At 50.5% G+C, this 26,763-nt stretch overlaps 1 protein-coding gene across 1 annotated transcript; it reads left to right on the top strand.

The window, feature by feature from the left end:
* IFNLR1 (interferon lambda receptor 1) lies at nt 1–22,549 on the top strand. The gene is made up of 7 exons (XM_038758387.1): nt 1–74; nt 9,949–10,072; nt 14,021–14,202; nt 16,207–16,349; nt 19,463–19,622; nt 20,672–20,802; nt 21,345–22,549. Exons 1-7 carry the CDS (start codon nt 14–16, stop codon nt 22,176–22,178), a joined length of 1,635 nt encoding a protein of 544 aa, XP_038614315.1. The 5' UTR covers nt 1–13; the 3' UTR covers nt 22,179–22,549.
* Nucleotides 22,550–26,763: the final 4,214 nt, after the last annotated feature.

Here is a 26,763-nt window from a genome sequence, read left to right as displayed (position 1 = left end):
TGCCCTGCCCACCATGCCACCGCCCCCCAATGGCCTCCTCCTGGCCCTGGCTCCCCTCCTGCTCCGCGCCCCAGGTAGGACCCCCCCCCCCCCTTGGCACGGGGGGCACCCCCCAAAACCCGGGGGGCACAGAGGGAAGCTCAGCGGAAACAGCCCGGGCTTGGCAAGCAGAGGTCCTGGGTTCAAATCCCGGCTCCACCAATTGTCAGCTGGGGGACTTTGGCCAAGTCACTTCACTTCTCTGAGCCTCAGTGACCTCATCTGGAAAATGGGGATGAAGACTGGGAGCCCCCTCGTGGGACAGCCTGTAACCTCCCCAGCGCTTGGCACAGTGCTTGGCACACAGTAGGGCTTAACAAGTACCACTGTTCAGCGTGGCTCAGTGGAAAGAGCTCGGGCTTGGGAGGCAGAGGTCCTGGGTTCAAATCCCGGCTCCACCAATTGTCAACTGGGGGACTTTGGAGGAGTCACTTCATCATCATCAATCGTATTTATTGAGCGCTTACTGTGTGCAGAGCACTGGACTAAGCGCTTGGGAAGGACAAATTGGCAACATCTAGAGACAGTCCCTACCCAACAGTGGGCTCACAGTCTAAAAGGGGGAGACTTCTCGGAGCCTCAGTGACCTCATCTGGAAAATGGGGATGAAGACTGTGAGGCCCCCCTCCCCACCGTGGGACAACCTCTAACTTCCCCAGCGCTTGGCACATAGTAGCGCTTAACAAGTACCATTATTCAGCGTGGCTCAGTGGAAAGATCCCGGACTTGGGAGTCAGAGGTCATGGGTTCTAATCCCGCCTCCGCCGCTTGTCAGCTGGGGGACTGTGGGTAAGCCACTTCACTTCTCTGAGCCTCAGTGACCTCATCTGGAAAATGGGGATGAAGACTGGGAGCCCTCCCCCGCATGGGACAGCCTGTAACCTCCCCAGCGCTTGGCACATAGTAGCGCTTAACAAGTACCATTATTCAGTGTGGCTCAGTGGAAAGAGCCCGGACTTGGGAGTCAGAGGTCCTGGGTTCAAATCTCCGCTCCACCAAGTGTCAGCTGGGGGACTTTGGGCAAGCCACTTCACTTCTCTGAGCCTCAGTGACCTCATCTGGAAAATGGGGATGAAGACTGGGAGCCCTCCCCCGCGTGGGGCAGCCTGTAACCTCCCCAGCGCGTGGAACAGCGCTTGGCACATAGTAAGCGCTTAACAAATGCCGTTATTCAGCGTGGCTCAGTGGAAAGAGCTCGGGCTTTGGAGGCAGAGGTCATGGGTTCGAATCCCGGCTCCACCAATTGTCAGCTGGGGGACTTTGGGCGAGTCACTTCATCATCATCAATCGTATTTATTGAGCGCTTACTGTGTGCAGAGCACTGGACTAAGCGCTTGGGAAGTACAAATTGGCAACATATAGAGACAGTCCCTACCCAACAGTGGGCTCACAGTCTAAAAGGGGGAGACAGAGAACAAAACCAAACATACTAACAAAATAAAATAAATAGAATAGATAGGTACAAGTAAAATAAATAGAGTAATAAATATGTACAAACATATATACAGGTGGTGTGGGGAAGGGAAGGAGGTAAGATGAGGGGATGGAGAGGGGGGCGAGGGGGAGAGGAAGGAAGGGGCTCAGTCTGGGAAGGCCTCCTGGAGGAGGTGAGCTCTCAGTAGGGCCTTGAAGGGAAGGGAGATGTGATTTTAATCAGTCTTTGAAGGTTTTGAAGACTCCTGTCTCTCATCCAACCCATTCATTCATTCATTCAATGGTATTTATTGAGCGCTTACTGTGTGCAGAGCACTGGACTAACCCACACATTGTCTGTCACCAAATCCTGTCATCAAAGCACTAAAATCCCCCTTTTCCTCTCCATCCAAACAGCTATCATGTTGTTAATAATAATAATAATAATAATAATGGCATTTGTTAAGCGCTTACTATGTGCCAAGCACTGTTCTAAGCACTGGGGGGATACAAGGTGATCAGGTTGTCCCACGGGGGGCTGACAGTTTTAATCCCCATTTGACAGATGAGGTAACTGAGGCCCAGAGAAGTGAAATGAAGTCCCACCTACTTCCAGTCTACTTCTAGTCCTGTATATATGTATATATGTCTGTACATATTTATTACTCTATTTATTTATTTTACTTGTACCTATCTATTCTATTTATTTTATTTTGTTAGTATGTTTGGTTTTGCTCTCTGTCTCCCCCTTTTAGACTGTGAGCCCACTGTTGGGTAGGGACTGTCTCTAGATGTTGCCAGCTTGGACTTCCCAAGCGCTTAGTACAGTGCTCTGCACATAGTAAGCGCTCAATAAATATGATTGATTCCAAATTACTCCTTTTAAACTTTTACTTTTTAATAATAATGATGATGGCATTTACTAAGCGCTTACTATGTGCAAAGCACTGTTCTAAGCGCTGGGGAGGTTACAAGGTGATCAGGTTGCCCCACAAGGGGCTCACGGTCTTCATCCCCATTTTACAGGTGAGGTCACTGAGGCCCAGAGAAGTGAAGTGATTTGCCCACAGTCTCACAGCTGACAAGTGGCAGAGCCGGGATTCGAGCCCTTGACCTCTGGCTCCCAAGCCCGGGCTCTTTCCACCGAGTCACGCTGTCATTTATCCTGTCCTGCCTTGATCACTACATCAATCAATCAATCAATCAGTCGTATTTATTGAGCGCTTACTGTGTGCAGAGCACTGGACTGAGCGCTTGGGAAGTCCAAGTTGGCAACATAGAGACAGTCCCTACCCAACAGTGGGCTCACAGTCTAGAAGGGTTTAGACAGAGAACAAAACCAAACATACTAACAAAATAAAATAGAGTAGATATGTGCAAGTAAAATAAATAAATAAATAGAGTAATAAATCTGTACAAACATATATGCATATTTATCACTTGGCTTTAGCCCCGTTAATCAATCAGTGGTATGTATTGAGCGCTTACTCTGCGGAGCACTGCACTAAGTGCTTAGGAAAGGACGATATAACAAAATTAACAAAAACCTTCCCTGCCAATAATGAGTTTACTGTCTAGAGATGAATTTACAGTCTCTAAGCACTTGATATTCAATCCCTCAATCCCATAGCATTACAAGGTGATGCTTTCCAAGCGCTTAGTACAATGATCTGCACACAGTAAACGCTCAATAAATTCGATTGAATGAATGAATAAAAGGGTACATTAAAGGGTACAGATCTCCAGATAAATAAAGGGTATATATCTCCATAACGTATTTATTTATTTTACTCCACCTCCCTCTAGACTGTAAGCTCCTTATGGACAGGGAATGTGCCGCATGGCCTAGTAAATAAAGGGTACATATCTCCATAACGTATTTATTTATTTTACTCCACCTCCCTCTAGACTGTAAGCTCCTTATGGACAGGGAATGTGCCGCATGGCCTAGTAAATAAAAGGTACATATCTCCATAACGTATTTATTTATTTTACTCCACCTCTCTCTAGACTGTAAGCTCCTTATGGACAGGGAATGTGCCGCAAGGCCTAGTAAATAAAAGGTACATATCTCCATAACATATTTATTTATTTTACTCCACCTCCCTCTAGACTGTAAACTCCTTATGGACAGGGAATGTGCCGCATGGCCTAGTAAATAAAATAATAATAATAATAATAATAATGGTATTTGTTAAGCGCTTACTATGTGCAAAGCACTGTGGGGATACAAGGTGATCAGGTTGCCCCACGGGGGGCTCACAGTCTTAATCCCCATTTTACAGATGAGGGAACTGAGGCACAGAGAAGTTAAGTGACATGCCCAAAGTCAGAAAGCTGACAATTGGCAGAGCCGGGATTTGAACCCACGACCTCTGACTCCAAAGCCCGTGCTCTTATCCACTGAGCCACGCTGCTTCTCATAATGATGGTATTTGTTAAGCGCTTACTATGCACTGAAGCACTGTTCTAAGCGCTGGAGGGATACCATGTGATCAGGTTGTCCCACGGGGGGCTCACAGTCTTCATCCCCATTTTCCAGATGAGGGAACTGAGGCCCAGAGAAGCGAAGTGACTTGCCCAAAGTCACCCAGCTGACAAGTGGTGGAGTCGGGATTTGAACTCATGACCTCTGACTCCAAAGCCCGGGCTCTTTCCACTGAGCCATGCTGCTTCTCTGAAAGGTACATATCTCCATAACGTATTTATTTATTTTACTCCACCTCCCTCTAGACTTTAAGCTCCTTATGGACAGGGAATGTGCCACATTGCCTAGTGGATAGAGCCCAGGCCCGGGTGTCATGGGTTCTAATTCCGGCTCCACCACTTGTCTGCTGTGTGTGTGACCTTGGGCAAGCCACTTCACTTCTCTGTGCCTCAGTTTTCCCATCTGTAAAATGCGGATTGAGACTGTGAGCCCCATGTGGGACAGGAACTATGTCCAACTTGATTTGTTTGTATCCACCCCAGTTCTTAAAACAGTGTCTGGCACCTAGTAAGTACTTAACAAATACCATTATTAGTATTAATAATTAATAGGAGAAGCAGCGTGGCTCAGTGGAAAGAGCCCGGGCTTTGGAGACAGAGGTCATGGGTTCAAATCCCGGCTCCGCCACTTGTCAGCTGGGTGACTTTGGGCAAGTCACTTCAATCAATCAATCAATCAATCAATCGTATTTATTGAGCGCTTACTATGTGCAGAGCACTGTACTAAGCGCTTGGGAAGTACAAATTGGCATCACATAGAGACAGTCCCTACCCAACAGTGGGCTCACAGTCTAAACGGGGGAGACGGAGAACTGAACCAAACATACCAACAAAATAAAATAAGTAGGATAGAAATGTACAAGTAAAATAAATAAATAAATAAATAAATAGAGTAATAAATATGTACAACCATATATACATATATACAGGTGCTGTGGGGAAGGGAAGGAGGTAAGACGGGGGGATGGAGAGGGGGACGAGGGGGAGAGGAAAGAAGGGGCTCAGTCTGGGAAGGCCTCCTGGAGGAGGTGAGCTCTCAGCAGGGCCTTGAAGGGAGGAAGAGAGCGAGCTTGGCGGATGTGCAGAGGGAGGGCATTCCAGGCCCGGGGGAGGACGTGGGCCGGGGGTCGATGGCGGGACAGGCGAGAGCGAGGTACAGTGAGGAGATTAGTGGTGGAGGAGCGGAGGGTGCGGGCTGGGCAGTAGAAGGAGAGAAGGGAGGTGAGGTAGGAGGGGGCGAGGTGATGGAGAGCCTTGAAGCCCAGGGTGAGGAGTTTCTGCTTGATGCGCAGATTGATCGGTAGCCATTGGAGGTTTTTGAGGAGGGGAGTAATATGTCCAGAGCGTTTCTGGACAAAGATAATCCGGGCAGCAGCATGAAGTATGGATTGAAGTGGAGAGAGACATGAGGATGGGAGATCAGAGAGAAGGCTGGTGCAGTAGTCCAGACGGGATAGGATGAGAGCTTGAATGAGCAAGGTAGCAGTTTGGATGGAGAGGAAAGGGCGGATCTTGGCAATGTTGCGGAGCTGAGACCGGCAGGTTTTGGTGACGGCTTGGATGTGAGGGGTGAATGAGAGAGCGGAGTCGAGGATGACACCAAGGTTGCGGGCTTGTGAAACGGGAAGGATGGTAGTGCCGTCAACAGAGATGGGAAAGTCAGGGAGAGGACAAGGTTTGGGAGGGAAGACAAGGAGCTCAGTCTTCGACATGTTGAGCTTTAGGTGGCGGGCGGACATCCAGATGGAGATGTCCTGAAGGCAGGAGGAGATGCGAGCCTGGAGGGAGGGGGAGAGAGCAGGGGCAGAGATGTAGATCTGGGTGTCATCAGCGTAGAGATGATAGTTGAAGCCGTGGGAGCGAATGAGGTCACCAAGGGAGTGAGTGTAGATTGAGAACAGAAGGGGACCAAGCACTGAACCTTGGGGAACCCCCACAGTAAGAGGATGGGAGGGGGAGGAGGAGCCTGCAAAAGAGACTGAGAAAGAACGACCGGAGAGATAAGAGGAGAACCAGGAGAGGACGGAGTCTGTGAAGCCAAGGTCAGATAACGTGTTGAGGAGAAGGGGGTGGTCCACAGTGTCAAAGGCAGCTGAGAGGTCGAGGAGGATTAGGACAGAGTATGAGCCGTTGGATTTGGCAAGCAGGAGGTCATTGGTGACCTTTGAGAGCACAGTTTCCGTGGAATGAAGGGGACGGAAGCCAGACTGGAGGGGGTTGAGGAGAGAGTTGTTGTTGAGGAATTCTAGGCAGCGCGTGTAGACAACTCGTTCAAGGAGTTTGGAAAGGAATGGTAGGAGGGATATGGGACGATAACTAGAAGGTGAGGTGGGGTCAAGAGAGGGTTTTTTTAGGATGGGAGAGACATGGGCATGTTTGAAGGCAGAGGGGAAGGAACCAGTGGAGAGTGAGCGGTTGAAGATGGAAGTTAAGGAGGGGAGAAGGGATGGAGCGAGAGATTTCATAAGATGAGAGGGAATGGGGTCAGAAGCACAGGTGGCCGGAGTAGCACTTGAGAGGAGGGAGGAGAGTTCCTCTGAGGATACCGCTGGGAAGGATGGGAGAGTAGCAGAGAGTGTTGAGAGCCGGGGGGTTGGAGAAAGGGGGGAAGAGACTTTGGGGAGGTCGGACCTGATGGATTGAATTTTGTTAATGAAGTAGGAGGCCAGATCGTTGGGGGTGAGGGAAGGAGGAGGGGGAGGAACCGGGGGCCTGAGAAGGGAGTTGAATGTACGGAAGAGCTGGCGGGGGTGATGGGCATGGGTGTCAATAAGGGAGGAGAAATAGTTTTGTCTGGCAGAAGAGAGGGCTGAGTCAAGGCAGGAAAGGATAAACTTGAAGTGAACGAGGTTGGCATGGTGTTTAGACTTTCGCCAGCAGCGTTCAGCAGCTCGAGCATAAGAGCGAAGGAGGCGGACAGTGGCAGTGATCCAGGGCTGTGGGTTAGTGGTGCGAGAGCGGCGAAGGGAAAGGGGAGCGAGCGAGTCTAGCTGAGTAGAAAGGGTAGAGTTGAGAGCAGTAATCTGATCATCAAGACTGGGTAGAGAGGAGAGGGCGGCGAGGTGGGGTGTGAGGCGCTCCGAAAGATGGGTGGGGTCCAGAGAGCGGAGATCTCTGTGAGGGAGTAATACGGATTTACAGGGGAAAGGAGTGTGAGTGAGGAGGCAGGTGAGAAGATTATGATCAGAGAGAGGGATCACAGAGTTGGTGAGGGTGGACACAGTGCAGCGGTAGGAGATGATGAGGTCGAGGGTATGACCAAGTTGGTGAGTGGGTGAGGTGGGGTGGAGGAAGAGGCCCACTTCTCTGGGCCTCAGTGACCTCATCTGTAAAATGCGGATTGAGACTGTGAGCCCCATGTGGGACAACCTGCTCACCTTGTATTCTCCCCAGTGCTTAGAACAGTGCTTTGCACATAGTAAGCGCTTAATAAATGCCATTATTATTATTATTACCAACTCTGTCGTATTGTACTTTCCCATGCACTTAGTACAGTGCTCTGCGCTCAGTAAGTGCTCAGAAAATACCATTCATGGATCGACTGATCAATTGATGGATGGTCGTGGGTTCTACTCCCGCCTCCGCCACTTGTCTGCTGTGTGACTTTGGGCAAGTCACTTCACTTCTCTGTGCCTCAGTGACCTCATCTGTAAAATGGGGATGAAGACTGTGAGCCCCACGTGGGACAACCTGATTACCTTGTATCTACCCCAGCACTGAGAACAGGGCTTAGCACACAGTAAGCACTTAACGAATACATCATTATTATTATTATTGTCGATTTTATGCAAAGCTGGGAAAAATTCCCAAGGGGAGAATTCTAGACTGTGAGCCCGCTGTTGGGTAGGGACCGTCTGTATATGTTGCCAGCTTGTACTTCCCAAGCGCTTAGTACAGTGCTCTGCACACAGTAAGCGCTCAATAAATACAATTGAATGAATGAATAAATGAATGAATGAATTAGACACTGTCCCCAGCCCTCCAGTCAGTGAAAGCTTGGGAGGGTTCAATCGTATTTATTGAGCGCTTAAGATTCATTCATTCATTCAATTGTATTTATTGAGTGCTTACTGTGTGCAGAGCACTGTACTAAGTGCTTGGAAAGTACAAGTTGGCCGATGTGCAAAGCGCTGTACTAAACACTTGGGAGAGTTCAGTACAACAACAAGCAGACACATTCCTGCCCACAACCAGCCCACAGTCTAGAGAAGCAGGCCAACAGAGTGGGTAGACCCATTCCCACCCCGCAGGGAGCTTGCAGTCTAGAGGGGAAGACAGAAACTAAAATAAATTAAAATCAGATAAATTGCCGGCCGACTATTTGGGTTCCCCTCGCCTCCCCCTCCAGCCAACGTATCATGGGTGTTGGTAGACTGACCGCCCCCTTTTCCCGCGCAAACGTTGAAGGGAAGACGGGTCGAATGGCCGGACTCATGGAGATGGCGGAGGAGCTGAAAGCTCCCCCAAAACCTCATAGGTCCATCACCCAAATCCTCACGCCAACCTCCTCACCATCCTGGTCAGGAGAGGATTGGGGTGGGAAGAAATTGGGGCTCAGAGAGGTTAAGCCACTGGGCTTAAGTCACACAGCTGGTCACCAAACTGCCGGTCCAATCCAGCCCCCAGCCGCGTTGCCCTGTGGGAAGGGTCTGATCATTCAGTCGTATCTACTGAGCACATACTGTGTGCAGAGCACTGTACTAAGCGCTTGGGAGAGTACAATACAACAATAAACAGACCCATTCCCTGCCCACGATGAGCTTACAGTCCAGCAGGGAGGTGGAGACAGACGTTAATCGCCACTGAGCAAACCGTGGCCCCCCCATCCGGGCTGAAGCAGGCCCTTGCTTCAGACCCATTCATTCATTCAATCGTATTTATTGAGCGCTTACTGTCTGCAGAGCACTGGACTAAGCGCTTGGGAAGTACATGTTGGCAACATCTAGAGACGGTCCCTACCCAACAGTGGGCTCATAGTCTAGAAGGGGGAGACAGACAACAAAACAAAACATATTAATAAAATAAATAGAATAAATATGTACAAATAAAATAGAGTAATAAATACCTACAAACACATATAAGTGACATAAGTGACTTGCCCAATGTCACACAGCAGACATGTGGTGGAGCCGGAATTCGAACCCATGATCTCTGACTCCAAAGCCCGTGCTCTTTCCACTGAGCCACTCTGCTTCTCCTTTCCTTTTTCCTTTCCTTTCTTTTCTTTCCTTCTTTCCTTTCTTTCTTCCTTTCCTCCTTTCTTTCTTTCCTTCCATTTTCCTTTCTTTCTTTTTCTTCCTTCCTTCTCTTCTTTCTTCCTTTCCTCTTTTCTTTCTCCCTTCCTTCCTTTCCTCCTTTCTTTCTTTCTTTCTCTTTTCTCTTTCTCTCTTCCTCCCTCCCTCCTTCTTTCTTTCTTTCCTTCCTTTCTCTATTTTCCTTTCTCTCTTTCTTTTTCTTTCCTTTCTTTCTTCCTTTCCTCCTTTCTTTCTCCCTTCCTTCCTTTCCTCCTTCCTTTCTTTCTCTTTTTCTCTTTCTCTCTTCCTCCCTCCTTCTTTCTTTCCTTCCTTCCTTTCTCTCTTTCTTTTTCTTTCCTTTCTTTCCTTCTTCCTTTCCCTCTTTGTTTTTCTTTCCTTTCTTTCCTTCTTCCTTTCCTCCTCTCTTTCTTTCCTTCCTTCCTTCATTTTCCTTTCTTTCTTTTTCTTCCTTCCTTCTTTTCTTTCTTCCTTTCCTCCTTTCTTTCTCCCTTCCTTCCTTTCCTGCTTTCTTTCTTTCTCTTTTTCTCTTTCTCTCTTCCTCCCTCCCTCCTTCTTTCTTTCCTTCCTTCCTTTCTCTATTTTCCTTTCTCTCTTTTTCTTTCTTCCTTCCTTCTTCCTCTTCTTTCTTTCTGTGTCCGGAGCCCTTCCTGGTGGACTTCCAAACGCAAAGCCCGATCCTGAGGCTGGCGGAAGGCCGAGGGCGGCTAAGACGACGACGAGGCAGGCCGGTGCCACGATGCTTGTGTTTCCCTAGGTGGTCTGGGGCTGGCCCCGCCTCAGAACGTGACCCTGCTGTCCAGAAACTTCAGCATCTTCCTGGTGTGGGCCCCAGCCCCTGGCTACCCACTGGACACCTCCTACGTCGTCAACTACCAGAGGTAGGAAGCGGCTGGCAAGGATGTGGCCAAGGGGTCCCTGGGGATCCCTGACCATCTCTTGGAGAGGGTGCGGAGGCAGAGGGAGGGACGGGATGACCCTCCCGTGCCCCCGGTCCCTCCGGCCCGAGGATTCGGGGGTCCGCCTCGGACACCCCAGCAGACCCCAGCTTTCACAGAGCAGAACTCTTAATAATAATAATGATGGTATTTGTTAAGTGCTTACTATGTGCAAAGCGCTGTTCTAAGCGCTGGGGAGATACGAGGTGATCAGGTTGTCCCACGTGGGGCTCGCAGTCTTCATCCCCATTTGACAGATGAGGGAACTGAGGCACAGAGAAGTTGCCCAAAGTCACACAGCTGGCAACTGGCAGAGCCGGGATTTGAACCCATGACCTCTGCCTCCAAAGCCCGGGCTCTTTCCCCTGAGCCACGCTGCTTCTCTAATCTCCCTCCTCCCACCATCCTGCCGGTCACTGCACCCTTAGTGGCGGTCTTAGTGGCGGAAGATTCATTCAGTTATATTTATCGAGCGCTTACTGTGTGCAGAGCACTGTACTGAGCGCTTGAAGATGAAACGGCTCCCATCCTGACATCCCACCGGTAGCACTATGGGTTATCCTCGAGCACATGCCTTCCCGAGAGCTTAACGAGGTGCACTGCCCGTAACAGATGTTCAGTACAGTGCTGAACTTGTAATCAATCAATCAATCAATCAATCAATCAATCAATCGTATTTATTGAGCGCTTACTGTGTGCAGAGCACTGTACTAAGCGCTTGGGAAGTACAAGCTGGCAACATATAGAGACAGTCCCTACCCAACAGTGAGCTCACAGTCTAGAAGGGGGAGACGGAGAACAAAACCAAACATACTAACAAAATAAAATAAATAGAATAGATAGGTACAAGTAAAATAAATAAATGGAGTAATAAATATGTACAAACATATATATAGGTGCTGTGGGGAAGGGAAGGAGGTAAGATGTGGGGGATGGAGAGGGGGACGAGGGGGAGAGGAAGGAAGGGGCTAGCGCTTAGTACAGTGAAGCAGCGTACTGAGAAGTACTGAGTACTTCTTAGTACTGAGAAGCAGCGTGGCTCAGTAGGAAAGAGCACGGGCTTTGGAGTCAGAGGTCATGGGTTCAAATCCTGGCTCCACCAATTGTCAGCTGTGTGACTTTGGGCAAGTCACTTAACTTCTCCGGGCCTCAGTTCCCTCATCTGGAAAATGGGGATTAAATCTGTGAGCCCCACGAGGGACAACCTGATCACCTTGTAACCTCCCCAGCGCATAGAACAGTGCTTTGCACATAGTAAGCGCTTAATAAATGCCATTATTATTATCATTATTATTATTACAGTGCTCTGCACACAGTAAGCGCTCAATAAATACGATTGATTGATTACAGCGCTCTGCAAACAGTGTTCTTCACCTACTAGGTGTCCATTAAATACTACTGATTCAGCGAATGATCTTTGCGCCTCCACACGTGGCCACGGATTAGAACCCGTGACCTCTGACTCCAAAGCCCGGGCTCTTTCCACTGAGCCACGCTGCTTCTCTACTGTTGTTTCCTGGGGACTGCTGGGATCACTGCTGTTTCCTAGCGGGCTGTTGGGATCACAGTTGTTCCCGGGGATTTGTTAGTATGTTTGGTTTTGTTCTCCGTCTCCCCCTTTTAGACTGTGAGCCCACTGTTGGATAGGGACCGTCTCTATATGTTGCCAACTTGGACTTCCCAAGTGCTTAGTACAGTGCTCTGCACACAGTAAGCGCTCAATAAATACGATTGATTGATTGATTGCTGGTTCTACTGTTGCTACTTGGGGGCTACTGGGGCAACTGTCTTCCGGGGGGCTGCTGGGATTACTGCTGTTTTCCAGGGGGCTGCTGGAATTCCGGTTGTTCCCGGGAGCTGCTGGGACTACTGTTGTTTTCCTGGGGACTGCTGGGACTATTGCTGTTTTCCAGGGGGCTGCCGGGATTACTGCCGATTCCTCGGGGCTGATGACACAATTATTGTCCCTTGGAGACTGTGAGCCCACTGTTGGGTAGGGACTGTCTCTATATGTTGCCAACTGGTACTTGCCAAGCGCTTAGTACAGTGCTCTGCACACAGTAAGCGCTCAATAAATACGATTGATTGATTGGAGGCTGCTGGGGTGACTTCTGGGACTACAGTAGCCCCAGACGTCCACGAAACAACCGCGGTTAGCGGGAAGCCAGAGCCCCCCGTTCCTCGAAACCTGGGGGGAAGAAGAGCCGGGATGGTCCTTCCTGCTTTGGCCCAACACGGGCCTTCGAGCTGGATCTCCGTGTTGTAAATGCCGTGGCTCAGTGGAAAGAGCCCGGGCTTTGGAGTCGGGGGTCGTGGGTTCGAATCCCGGCTCCCCCCACATGTCTGCTGTGTGACCTTGGGCAAGTCACTTCACTTCTCTGGGCCTCAGTTCCCTCATCTGTAAAATGGGGGTGAAGACTGTAAGCCCCATGTGGGACAATTTGATTCCCTTGTATCTACCCCAGCGCTTAGAACAGTGCTTGGCACATAGTAAGCGCTTAACAAATACCGACGTTATTATTCTCCCCCTTTTAGACTGTGAGCCCACTGTTGGGTAGGGACTGTCTCTATATGTTGCCAATTTGTACTTCCCAAGCGCTTAGTACAGTGCTGTGCACCTAGTAAGCACTCAATAAATGCCAACATTATTTTTTTCCCCCTTTTAGACTGTGAGCCCACTGTTGGGTAGGGACTGTCTCTATATGTTGCCAACTTGTACTTCCCAAGCGCTTAGTACAGTGCTCTGCACCTAGTAAGCGCTCAATAAATACGATTGATGATGATGATGATGATCTCCCAGGCCTGCTCCGGACAGGGTACAGTCCCTGTCCTCCCCTAACACGCACCACTCCACTCAGGCAACCTTTGATCCCGGTTTCCTGTTGTTTTCTGGCTTCCTGACCCTTGGACTACCAGGATTCCTCAGCTCCAGGGATTCAGCTCACTCGTTATCCTCGTTTATGGTCTTTGTGGTGCCGGTCTGTCTGTCTTCCCTCCAAGGACTGCGGACAACGTCTTGCCTTCCGAGCACCGTACGGGGCACGATTTGTCGAGCGTTCCTGTTTTTCCAGGGCGCTCGGCTATCACTTTATCACTGAGGCACAGGGAAGTTAAGTGGAAAGCCAGTGGAAAGAGCCCGGCGGAGTCAGAGGTCGTGGGTTCCAATCCCGGTTCCACCAAGTGTCAGCTGTGTGACTTTGGGCAAGTCACTTCACTTCTCTGTGCCTCAGTTGCCCCATCTGAAAAATGGGGACTGAGACTGTGAGACAACCCGATCACCTTGTAACCTCCCCAGCGCTTAGAACGGTGCTTTGCGCATAGTAAATATTTATTTACTTAGTAATTATTTATTACAAAGTAATAAATAAGAGTACTAATAAGCATTTATTATTATTTAGTAATATTTATTTATATTTATTACTCTATTTTACTTGTACATATCTATTCTATTTATTTTATTTTGTTAGTATGTTTGGTTTTGTTCTCTGTCTGCCCCTTCTAGACTGTGAGCCCACTGTTGGGTAGGGACCATCTCTATATGTTGCCAACTTGGACTTAGTACAGTGCTCTGTACACAGTAAGTGCTCAGTAAGTACGATTGATTGATGATGATGACGGCTTTTAGTAAGCGCTTAACAAATACCATCATTATCATTATTACTTTATCCACACCACGTCTCCGGTTGAGAGGGAGGCAGCGGGAATTACTCTCCCGCGCTTTACGGAGGAAGGAACTGGGGGCAGAGAGTTTAAGCGGCTCGCCCCAGGTCCCCCACAGCTGGGAGGGTGGAGGGATTTCGAATTTCCACCCGGGAAGGAGGGAATTTGATCGGGGAAGGCCACGGGTGGGAGGGGGGTGACCCTGGAGGTGACTGGATGCTCCCGGCCCAGCTTCGAGAACCAGAAGCGGTGGCGGAAGGTGCCCCCGTGCCACCTGCGGGCCCAGCAGACGTGCGACCTGACCTGCCTGGTGAAGAATCAACACATCAAGTTCAAGGGTCGGGTGCGGGCCGTGACCCCCGGAGCCCGCTCTCCCTGGGCCGAATCCCAGTATTTGGACTACATATTCGACGGTGAGCACGCTGTTGGGTAGGGCCTGTCTCTAGATGTTGCCAATTTGTACTTCCCAAGCGCTTAGTACAGTGCTCTGCACATAGTAAGCGCTCAATAAATACGATTGATGATGATAATGATGACGGTGAGGAAGTCGGGGACGTGGGCCCCGTCCTGCCCCTCCCCTGCCCAACCTGGCCTGGGGGGAGGTGGTCCCCGACGGCCCCCGCGCCCACCGCAACCGCGGGGTGAACCCCATCTGCATCCCAAGCGCTTAGTCCAGTGCTCTGCATGCAGTAAGCGCTCAATAAATACGATTGATTGATTGATTGATTGATCCCAAGCCCTGCCCCTTCCCAGTATACCTTTGGGCTCAAAGCCCCCAACTCCATCGGCGCATCCGTCGGTCCCGCGCGTCTGCTTTGGGAAGGGGACCGTTCTCAACTCCATATGACATGACCCACAGAGGAGACGGCGGGATCCAAAACACCTGGTACTGTCTTCTGCCGTAGTAATAATAACGCTAACAACGGTATTTGCTAGGCGCTTACTGTGTGTCGGGCACTGTAGTAAGTGCTGGGGTGGATACAAGCAAATCGGGTTGGACGCAGTCCCCGTCCCACATAGTCTTAATCCCCAGTTTAGAGATGAGGTAACTGAGGCACAGAGAATAATAATGATGATGGTATTTGCTAAGCGCTTGCTATGCACAAAGCACTGTTCTAAACGCCGGGGAGGTTAAAACACGATCGGGTCGTCCCACGGGGGGCTCACAGTTTTAATCTCCATTTTACAGAATGAGGTAAGTGAGAGAAGTGAAGTGACTTGCCCAAAGTCACACAGCTGACAGTTGGCAGAGCCGGGATTTGAACCCATGACCTTCTGGCTCCAAAGCCTGGGCTCTTTCCATTGAGCCAGAAGTGTTTTAGACTGGGAGCCCACTGTTGGGTAGGGATGTTGCCAACTTGTACTTCCCAAGCGCTTAGTCCAGTGCTCTGCACACAGTAAGCGCTCAATAAATACGATTGATGATGATGACTTGCCTGAGGTCACATAGCAGGCATGTTATACAAAACATGCTCAATATCTACCACTGATTGATTGATCAGGGAATCAGAAGGACCTGGGTTCTAATCCCAGCTCCGTCGCTTGTCTACTGTGTGACCTTGGGCAAGTCACTTCGCTCATCTGGGCCTCAGTTACCTCACCCGGGAAATGGGGAATGAGACTGTGAGCTCCATGTGGGACAGGGATCGGGTCCAACCTGATGATCCATCCCAACGTTCAGTACAGCACCTGACACAGAATAAACCCTTAACAAATGCCATTTTTTTTTTTAATGCAAAAACCATGATGTGCCAAAGCTAGGTTCCCCCCGGGTGTCCGATGCGCTGGCCTGACCCACCCGATGTCTTCCAGAGGACGTTTCTGCTAATTCAGTTGTAGTAGATGCCCCCATTCATTCATTCATTCAGTCATTTATTGAGCGCTTACTGTGTGCAGAGCACTGTACTAAGTGCTTAGGAAGTACAAGTCGGTAACCTATTCATTCATTCAATCGTATTTATTGAGCGCTTACTGTGTGCAGAGCACTGTACTAAGCGCTTGGGAAGTACAAGTCGGTAACATATAGAGACGGTCCCTGCCCAACAACAGGCTCACAGTCTAGAAGCAGCGTGGCTCAGCGGAAAGAGCTCGGGCTTTGGAGTCAGAGGTCATGGGTTCAAATCCCAGCTCCGCCAATTGTCAGCTGCCCAAAGTCACGTCACTTCTCTGGGCCTCAGTTTCCCTCATCTGGAAAATGGGGATGAAGATTGTGAGCCCCACGTGGGACACCTTGGATCACCTTGGATCCCCCCAGCGTTTAGAACAGCGCTTAACAAATACTGTCATTGTTATCATTAGAAGGGGGAGACAGGCAACAGAGCAAAACATGTAGACAGGTGTCCTGGGCGCTCAGTATGGTGCTCCGCACGTAGTAAGTGCTCATTAAATTCCATTGATGGGTGACTGATTGATTCCAGTGGAGCTGGCCCCTCCCGTCCTGGAGGTGCGGAGACTCGAGGCCGCCCTCATCATCAACGCCACCGTCCTCCTTCCCGTCTGTGAGAGTCTGGAGCCCCTGAAATACGACGTGGATTTCTGGGAGGCCGGGAGGCCCAGGAAGGTAACCACCTTGGCCGGGAGCGCGGGTTAGAGGGACGGCTCGGACCCCCCGTCCATCGTTCCTTCATCCATTCAATCGTATTTATTGAGCGCTTACTGTGTGCAGAGCACTGGACTAAGCGCTTGGGAAGCACAAGTTGGCCACGTACAGAGACGGTCCCTACCCAACAGCGGGCTCACAGTCTAGAAGGGGGAGACGGACAACAAGACAGAACATATTAACCAAATAAAATAAATAGAATAAATATAAATAAATGCATAGAATATTCATTCATTCAGTCGTATTTATTGAGCGCTTACTGTGTGCAGAGCACTGTGCTCAGCGCTTGGGAAGTCCAAGTGGGCAACATCTAGAGACGGTCCCTACCCAACAGCGGGCTCACAGTCTAGAAGGGGGAGACAGACAACAAGACAGAACGTATTAACCAAAGAAAATAAATAGAATAAATATAAATAAATGCATAGAATATTCATTCATTCAGTCGTATTTATCGAGCGCTTACTGTGTGCAGAGCACTGTGCTAAGTGCTTGGGAAGTACAAGTGGGCAACATGTAGAGACGGTCCCTACCCAACAGTGGGCTCACAGTCTAGAAGCGGGAGACAGACAACAAAACAAAAACGTATTAACCAAATAAAATAAATAGAATAAATATAAATAAATACATAGAACATTCAGTCGTATTTATTGAGCACTTACTGTGTGCAGAGCACTGTGCTAAGCGCTCGGCAAGTACAACTGGGCAACATCTAGAGACGGTCCCTACGCAACAGCGGGCTTACAGTCCAGAAGGGGGAGACAGAGAACAATCAATCAATCAATCAATCAATCAATCGTATTTATTGAGCGCTTACTATGTGCAGAGCACTGTACTAAATGCTTGGGAAGTACAAATTGGCAACACATAGAGACAGTCCCTACCCAACAGTGGGCTCACAGTCTAAAACAAGACAGAACATATTAACCAAATAAAATAAATAGAATAAATATAAATACATAGAATATTCATTCATTCAGTCGTATTTATCTAGCGCTTACTGTGTGCAGACCACTGTGCTCAGCGCTTGGGAAGTACAAGTGGGCAACATCTAGAAACGGTCCCTACCCAACAGCGGGCTCACAGTCTAGAAGGGGGAGACAGACAACAAAACAGAACGTATTAACCAAATAAAATAAATAGAATAAATATAAATAAATACATAGAATGTGCATTCATTCAATCGTATTTATTGAGCGCTTACTGTGTGCAGAGCACTGTGCTAAGCGCTTGGGAAGTACAAGTGGCCAACATATAGAGACGGTCCCTACCCAACAGCGGGCTCACAGTCTAGAAGGGGGAGACAGACAACAAAACAAAACATATTAACCAAATAAAATAAATAGAATAAATATAAATAAATACATAGAATATTCATTCATTCAACTGTATTTATTGAGTGCTTACTGTGTGCAGAGCTATGTGCTAAGCGCTTGGGAAGTACAAGTGGGCAACATCTAGAGACAGTCCCTACCCCACAGTGGGCTCACAGTCTAGAAGGGGGAGACAGATAACAAGACAGAACATATTAACCAAATAAAATAGAATAAATATAAATAAATAAATAGAATATTCATTCATTCATTCAACAGCGACGTGGCCACGAGGATAGAGCCCGGGCCTGGGGAGTCAGAAGGTCGTTGGTTCAAATCCCGGCTCCACCACGTGTCTTCTGTGTGACCTTGGGCAAGTCACTTCACCTCTCTCTTGCAGCGTGGCTCAGTGGAAAGAGCATGGGCTTTGGAGTCAGAGGTCATGGGTTCAAATCCCGACTCCGCCAATTGCCAGCTGTGTGACTTTGGGCAAGTCACTTAACTTCTCTGTGCTTCAGTTACCTTATCTGTAAAATGGGGATTAAGACTGTGAGCCCCCCCTGGGACAACCTGATCACCTTGTAACTTTCCCAGCGCTTAGAACAGTGCTTTGCACATAGTAAGTGCTTAATAAATGCTATATCATCATCATCGTCATCATCTTGTATACATTAACTATTCTATTTATCTAGCTTTAATTCTATTTGTTCTGATGACTTGATACCAGTCCCCATGTCTTATTTTGCTGTCTGTCTCCCCCTTGTAGATTGTGAGCCCGTTGTTGGCTTAATGAATGCTATATCATCATCATCATCATCATCATTGTTTACACATTAACTATTCTATTTATTTTGTTAATGATGTGCATCTAGCTTTAATTCTATTTGTTCTGACGACTTGACACCCGCCCCCATGTTTTATTTTGCTGTCTGTCTCCCCCTTCTAGACTGTGAGCCCATTTTTGGCTTAATAAATGCTATATCATCATCATCATCATGTACACATTAACTATTCTATTTATTTTATTAATGATGTTCATCTAGCTTTAATTCTATTTGTTCTGACGACTTGACACCCGTCCCCATGTTTTATTTTGCTGTCTGTCTCCCCCTTCTAGACTGTGAGTCCGTTGTTGGGTAGGGACTGTCTCTAGATGTTGCCCACTTGTACTTTTCAAGCGCTTAGCACAGTGCTCTGCACACAGTAAGTGCTCAATAAATACGATTGAATGAATGAATGAATGAATGGGCCTCAGTCGCCTCATCTGGAAAATGGGGAGTGAGACTTGGAGCCCCATGGGGGACGGGGACTGTGTCCAACCCCATAATAATAATAATAATAATAATAATGGCATTTATTAAACGTTTACTATGTGCAAAGCACTGTTCTAAGCGCTGGGGAGGTTACAAGGTGATCAGGTTGTCCCACGGGGGGCTCACAGTCTTCATCCCCATTTTACAGATGAGGGAACTGAGGCCCAGAGAAGTGAAGTGACTTGCCCAAAGTCACACAGCTGACAATTGGCAGAGCCGGGATTCGAACCCATGACCTCTGACTCCAAATCCCGTGCTCTTTCCACTGAGCCCTGCTGCTTCTCTGTTTGCTTGTATCCACCCCGGCGATTAGTCCAGTCATTCATTCATTCATTCAATTGTATTTATTGAGCGCTTACTGTGTGCAAAGCACTGTACTGGCACACAGTAAGCGCTTAACAAATACCGCCATTATTATTATTATTATTATTATTATCATGCTTCTCCGCAGATGCAGTACCCGGGAAACCCCATGGGCCAGGTGGTGGAGATCAGCACCCCTCCAGCCATCAGCGGGAACTACTGTCTGAGCGCCAGGACCACCTACACCATCTTTACGCCCAAGCACAGCCTCTTCTCCCCACCCCAGTGCCTCCAGCTGGGATCCAGAGGTGAGGCTGAGGAGGGTGGGGGCCACACGCACAACAACAATCAGTGGTACTTCTTGAGCCCTTAGTATGTGCAGGACGCTGTACTAAGCGCTCGGGAGAGTATGCTACAAGAAGGGAGCCATAATCCCTGCCTTCAGAGAGGTGACAATCTAGTGGGAATCGTTCAGTGAAGGAGCAGGGGTGAGGGTACAGCCTGAGGTCAGTAGTAGAGGTAGGGAGTGGGTGGAATGTGAGTCGTTCATTCATTTCATTCAATCGTATTTATTTATTTATCTATCCCCCTTTTAGACTGTGAGCCCACTGTTGGGTAGGGACTGTCTCTATACGTTGCCAACTTGTACTTCCCAAGCGCTTAGTACAGTGCTCTGCACACAGTAAGTGCTCTATAAATACAATTGATTGATTGATTGAGTGAGTGCTTACTGTGTGCAGAGCACTGTACTAAGCCCTTGGGAAGTACAAGTTGGCAACATCTAGAGAAGGTCCCAGTCTAGAAGGGGGAGACAGACAACAAAACATGTGGACGGGTGTCAAGTCATCACAGTAAATAGAAATAAAGCTAGATGCACATCATTAACAAAATAATATAATACTGGGTATTAGCTCCAGGCTTGGTGTTACTAATCCAAAAAAAAAAAAAAGCCCTTGGACGGGATGGAGTCGGATGTGGGATGTAGAAAGCAGCGTGGCTCAGTGGAAAGAGCCCGGGCTTTGGAGTCAGAGGTCATGGGTTCGAATCCCGGCTCCGCCACATGTCTGCTGTGTGACCTTGGGCAAGTCACTTAACTTCTCTGAGCCTCAGTTCCCTCATCTGTAAAATGGGGATTAAGACTGGGAGCCCCACGTGGGACAACCTGATCACTTTGTATCCCCCCAAGCGCTTAGAACAGTGCTTTGCACATAGTAAGCGCTTAACAAATGCCAACATTATTATTATTATTATGTGGGGGGGGGGAGATCGGGATGGATGGGGGGAGGAGGGATGGGGTCGGACGTGGGGGTGGGAGACCTCCTGGGTCCCTGAGGTCTCGGTTTCTCTCCCCACCCAGAAGAGAAGGGGACCCTCCTACTCCGGACGGGCTTGCCTCTGCTTGTGCTCCTGCTGCTCTTGTGCGCGCCCGTCTCCTGCCTCCTCCTCAGGGCCGCCTGGGCCAAGCAGGCCAAGATGCCCCCAGCTCTGGTAAGTCAATCAACTGGCCCGTGCTTCCTGCCCCAGGCCTCCTGCCCCTCTTGCCTCAGCTTTCCTTCCCTTCCCGCCTCAGGCCTCCTGCCCCAAACCTGTTAATCTGGGTGAGGTGGATTCGAACAAGTCGGGTTGGACACGGGCCCTGTCTCGCACGGGGCTCACGGTCTTAATCCCCATTTGACGGATGAGGGAGCTGAGGCACGGGGAGTGAGGTGACGTGCCCGAGGCCACGCAGCCGACGAGTGGCGGAGCCGGGATTAGAACCCACGACCTTCCGACTCCCAGGCCGCTGCTCTATCACTGCGCCTTGTCCTACTGAGCGTTGGGGAGCGTACAATACGACATACTTGGTAGAAACGTCCCCTGCCCACGCTGAGCTTGGGGAGGACTAGGGAGGTCCGAGGCAGAGAATCAGGTCCGCCCAATCGCAAACCCACAGTGCCTTTAAATCTAAACCACCCACTGATGCCTTTCTCCTCTCCCTCCTCCTCCTCTTCTTCCTCCTCCTCTCCCCCACAACTCCATCACTCCAACAGGACTTCTCAGGCTCCAGACTCCCCATCAGGCCCTTGGAGGCGAGAACACTGGAGGTCCTCAGCATCTTGACAGTCTGCTCCAGGAAGGGCCCTGCCGCCCCGAGGAAGCCCGAACCCCCTGCCAGAGACCCCCCTGGTTCAGAAGAGGAGGAGGAGGAGGAAGATGAAGATGACAGAGATGTTTTCTGGCCCTACCTCAAGCCTCCACCCTTCCCAGAGGGGACCCCATCAGCCTCGGCGCCTTCCCTGGGGGAGATGGAATCAGAGGGGGACGACGTGGAGGGTGGGGGGTCCCCGGCCCTGCACCCCGACTCGGAGGGTGGGGCTGGTGGAATCTCCGGCTCCTCCGCCTCCTCCTCCTCATCATCCTGGGAGATGCCCTTCACCAACGGCTACGTCACCGGGAACGGGCAACGGAAGCGGCAGGAGCTAAGCCGAAACGCCGATGTCCCCCTAATGCCCGAGGTCTCGGAGTGGGCGCCTCTCACAGCCGGGGAGCTGGGAGGCTGCCCCTCTGCCTCCATTTGGGATGCTCCCAGGATGCGGGACCTCAAGAAGGGGGCCGCCCAGGCCCCGTTCGACCCCGAGGAGCCCTTTATCTGCTTGCAGACCTTGGTCTTTGCCACGGCAAGGGGCCCACACAGTCTCTCAGGTGATGAGGAAACTTCACTGGGATCTGAGGAGGAGGAGGAGGCGGCATTTCTGGACCCGCCGGGACTTGGCAACGTGGCTCCGGGGAGCCCGGAGGTCCAGAGCTGCTCGAGGGTCAGGCCCTCCGGCTATGAGCCCGGGCATTATATGGTCAGGAGCCAAGAGCTCTGCAGTGGCTGCTGACCCTCAAGCTGGACACTCACGCCAATCCCTGGGGACCTTGGCATTAGGGCAGACCCAGAGGTCAGGCAGTGATTGGCCAATTTCCTCAGTGATTGGCCAACTTCCTCGGCCTCCCGCGAGGGCCCCGCATCTGAGCCAGGAAGGCTGAAGGCCGGAGCCTGGCCTGGAGTCGACTCCCGCTGGCTACGACCCGGCTCTTTATAAGAGCCGTTGTGCTTCCCCCAGGGAGGTCTGGACTCGGAGCGGCCCCGGCTCCCGGGCCTGAGCAAGTCAGACAGCCGCCTCATGGATGACGGCAGTAATTGTAGTATTTCTTCCGCGCTTACTGTGTGCCCAGCGCTGCCCAAAGTACCGGGATAGAGCCAAGATAATCAGACACAGCCCCTGTCCCGGAAGGGGCTTATAGTCCAAGTAGGGGAGAGAGCAGGTATCAAATACCCACTTGACAGATGAAGAAATCGAAGCATGGAGAAGTGAAGTGACTTGCCCACGGTCCCACAGCCATGGTGGAGCCTCTGACTTCCAGGCCTGTGTGTGCGTGCCTGTGAAAGGGAGATGAGGGGGGAGAGAAATAAGGGGAGAAAAAAATGGGAGAGAAAAAGAGGACGGGAATGAGAAAAAGGGGAGAGAGGGGAGGGGAAGAGGAAAAAGGGAGGGGAAAGAGGAAAAGGGGAGAGAGGGAGAGGGGGGAGGGGAAGAGGAAAAGGGGAGAGAAGGGAGGAGAAGAAAAGGAGAGAGAGAAAGGGGAGGGGAAGAGGAAAAGGGGAGAGAGAGAGGGGAGGGGAAGAGGAAAAGGGGAAAGGGGAGGAGGAGAGGAAAAGAGAAGAGGGGGGAGAGGAAGAGGAAAAAGGGAGAGAAGGGGAAGAGGAAAAGGGGAGAGAGAAAGGGGAGGGGAAGAAGAAAAGGGCAGTGTGGGGAGGGGAAAGAGGAAAAGGGGAGAGAGAGGGGAGGGGAAGAGGAAAAGGAGAGGGGGAGGGGAAGAGGAAAAGGGGAGAGGGGAGGAGAAGAGGAAAAGGGGAGAGAGAAAGAGAGGGGAGGAGAAGAGAAAAAGGAGAGAGAGAGAGAGCGGAGGGGAAAGGTAAAGGGGAGAAAAAAAGAGGGGAGGGGAAGAGGAAAAGAGAGAGAAGGGGAGGGGAAAGAGGAGGAGGGAAGAGAGAAAAAGAGAGGAGATTGAAGAGAGAGTGAGGAGAAAGGGAGAGAGAGCATGTCTGAGCGGGCAGAGGTGTGAAATCCCCATGTGCTGGCAGGGCTGAACAGGGCTGAGCTGAAACAGCCTGCAGGGGCCAATGTGTGTCCCGGGTGGGGCAGCCCCCTCCCCTGCCCATCTGGGCTGCCCTGGGGGCCTCGGGCTGACCCCTGCTGCGGGGCTGGGCTCCTGGATGCCTTCGGGCTCCCCAGGCTCTGGCCTGAGCTCCTGGACCACCACCCTGCCCTCGCTGGCCCGAGGGGCCCCTCACCCGGGGCATTCTCCAAAGCGGCTTCAGACCTGTGGCCCTGGGGGACCGTCCCGCTCTGGGAGTTGAGGGAATATGCTTCTTTTTTGTATTTTTGTTAGAAAAAATAATCCTCAGGTACTCGACTTTTACCTCTTACAGGCCGCAGAACAATCCTGCTCCTGCTGCCCGGGCACAGCCCGGGGTGAAGGTCGAGGGCAGGGGAGCGGGGCCCGGCTGGACGAGGGCAGATGGGTTCTGATCCCGGTCCTCCGGAAGCCGAGCGGGGCGTCGGGCAGGAAGGCAAACGGGGCCGGAGAGGAGCCCTGCCTCGGCCTTCCGGAGAAGGCCGGGGACATCGGGTCTCTGCTCCCTTGGGGTGGGCGAGGAGGAGATGGCTAGTGTCTCTTCCTTCTCACCCCTGCCCTTCCCTAGCGACACAGACTCTTAATGGGCCCGTCCCCCTCACCCTTCTGGTGCCCCCCAAAAGCCTGCTCCTCCTGCCTACTGTGGGTCATCTGCTTCCCCTCCCCATCCCGCCCAGCCCTTGCACATAGAATGGTTTACAAACCCTTCTCTCTAACCACTTATTTATTCACCTCCGCGCCTTTTCATTCTCTCCTGCCTCATTTTGGTAATGTATTTTGCAGCTGCCTCCCTCCCTGGAGTGTGTAGCTCCTGGTGGGCAGAGATCAAGTCTTCCGCCTTCAATCTACTGTCCCAGCCGCCACATACACAATGGGCGCTCAGTAAAAGAAAGGTAAAAATTGAATGACCAATTGACCATTTTTTTTGCAGGGGGGGAAGGGGGCAGCTGGGGAGATGGATGGATGAGCCAAGAGGCGCTAGCACCGTGAAGAGGCACCTGCCACCTCTGCTATATTGTACACTCCCAAGCGCTTAGTACAGTATTCTGCACACAGTAAGTGCTCATTATAACAGATCGATTGATCGCCAGCCGGAAGCCAGGGTTGGGGCTCCTCTTGGAGGCAAAACCGCCTGGCAAAACCGCCTGCCCCCTCTGGAAGGATCCCACTCACAGGATGTCACAAGGACCCTTTTCCCTGGAGGTTGTCTTACAATAATAATAATAATAATGGCATTTGTTAAGCGCTTACTACGTGCAAAGCACTGTTCTAAGCGCTGAGGGGGGCACAAGGTGATCAGGTTGTCCCACGTGGGGCTCACAGTCTCAATCCCCATTTTACAGATGTAACTGAGGCACAGAGAAGCTAAGTGACTTGCCCAAGGTCACACAGCTGACAGTTGGCGGAGCCGGGATTTGAACCCAGGACCTCTGACTCCCAAGCTTGTGCTCTTTCCACTGAGCCACGCTGCTTCTCTATAACGTTCGCAGGGTGATCACAAAAACACCAGGGAAGAGAAGGTGGGTGGTTCAGTGCAGACCATCACCGCTGTTGGAAAAATGTCTCTGTCGCACCCTCTACCCTGTACAAAAGGTCTCTGTGTGCACGTGGCCCAAGCTGTTACAAGACAGAAGCAGCGTGGCTCAGTGGAAAGAGCCCGGGCTTTGGAGTCAGAGGTCATGGGTTCAAATCCCGGCTCCGCCAATTGTCAGCTGTGTGACTTTGGGCAAGTCACTTCACTTCTCTGAACCTCAGTGACCTCTTTTGTAAATGGGGAAGAAGACTGCGAGCCCCCCGTGGGACAACCTGATCACCTTGTAACCTCCCCGGCGCTTAGGACAGTGCTTTGCACATAGTAAGCGCTTAATATATGTCATCATTAGTATTATTATTATCCTTGCTAGGTGGTTTTGAGCCGAGGCTGTTGGGTTAATCAAAACTGCGGTTTTTAAGCAACTACTTGGTGCCAAGCACTGGGCTAAGTGCTGGGGTAGATACAGTGCCAACAGAGCAGACACTACCCCTGTCCCACATGGGATTCTCGGTTTGTGGGGGAGGGAGGCCAGGTATGAAATCCCCCCCTTTAAAAGTAACAGGAACTGAGGCACAGAGAAGTGAAGAGACTTGCCCAAGGTCCCACAGAGGGCCACTGGCAGAGTCAGGATTAGAACCAGGTCTCCACTCAGTAGAAGTAGTAATAGTAGCGGTGGTGGTGGTGGTATTTAAGCACTTACTATATACCAGGAGCTGTACTAAGCGCCGGGGCCGATACAAGGCCCAGTCCCTGTCCCACGTGGGGCTCACGGTCTTAATCCCCATTTTCCCGATGAGGAAACTGAGGCCCAGAGAAATGAAGCGACTTGCCCAAGGTCACACGGCAGACAAATGGCGGGTTCAGGATTTGAACCCAGCTCCTCCTGACTCCCAGAGTCGAGCTCTATCCGCTGGGCCGTGCTGCTCTCGGCGCTGTACTCTTTCCACAAGGCCACACTGCCTGGTCAGACAGAAGGACGGTCGGCCTCTCCGGTGTCCCCCAGACTCCCGGGGATGCTCCCATCGGGAGCTTGTGGCCTCCCGATCCCCCCTCCGGCTCTCGACATTGGAGATTGTCAGCCTGCTGGGGGCAGGAAATGTCTGTTTACTGTTAGAGCGTACTCTCAATCAATCAATCAATCAATCGTATTTATTGAGAGCTTACTGTGTGCAGAGCACTGGACTAAGCGCTTGGGAAGTACAAGGTGACGTAAGCGCTTAATAAATACGATTGAATGAATCCCCCCATCTTATCTCCTTCCCCTCCCCACAGCTCCTGTATATATGTATATATATTTGTACGTGTTTATTACTCTATTTTATTTGTACATATTTATTTTATTTTGTTAATTTGTTTTGTTCCCTGTCTCCCCCTTCTAGACTGTGAGCCCACTGTTGGGTAGGGACTGCCTCTAGATGTTGCCAAGTGGTACTTCCCAAGCGCTTAGTACAGTGCTCTGCACACAGTAAGCGCTCAATAAATACGATTGAATGAATGAATGAACATGTAGAGACGGCCCCTACCCAACAGCGGGCTCACAGTCTAGAAGGGGGAGACAGAGAACAAAACCAAACATATTAACAAAATAGAATAAATAGAATAGATATGTACAAGTAAAATAAATAGAGTAATAAATATGTACAAACATATATACAGGTGCTGTGGGGAAGGGAAGGAGGGGGCTCAGTCTGGGAAGGCCTCCTGGAGGAGGTGAGCTCTCAACAGGGCCTCTCCCGAGCGCTTGGTAACAC

This window comes from Tachyglossus aculeatus, chromosome 16 (genome assembly GCF_015852505.1).
Source record: "Tachyglossus aculeatus isolate mTacAcu1 chromosome 16, mTacAcu1.pri, whole genome shotgun sequence".
NCBI lineage: Eukaryota > Metazoa > Chordata > Mammalia > Monotremata > Tachyglossidae > Tachyglossus > Tachyglossus aculeatus.
The sequence above is the reverse complement of the archived record's forward strand: the minus strand, read 5'-3'. Positions and strand labels throughout refer to the sequence as shown.

Bases quoted from the DNA above. Each gene is read 5' to 3' on its own strand.
- IFNLR1 (XM_038758387.1), top strand. From the start codon at position 14: ATGCCACCGCCCCCCAATGGCCTCCTCCTGGCCCTGGCTCCCCTCCTG. The intron at 14,203-16,206 runs GTGAGCACGCTG...GATTGATTCCAG, and splicing joins TTTGGACTACATATTCGACG to TGGAGCTGGCCCCTCCCGTC. The intron at 19,623-20,671 runs GTGAGGCTGAGG...CTCCCCACCCAG, and splicing joins CCTCCAGCTGGGATCCAGAG to AAGAGAAGGGGACCCTCCTA.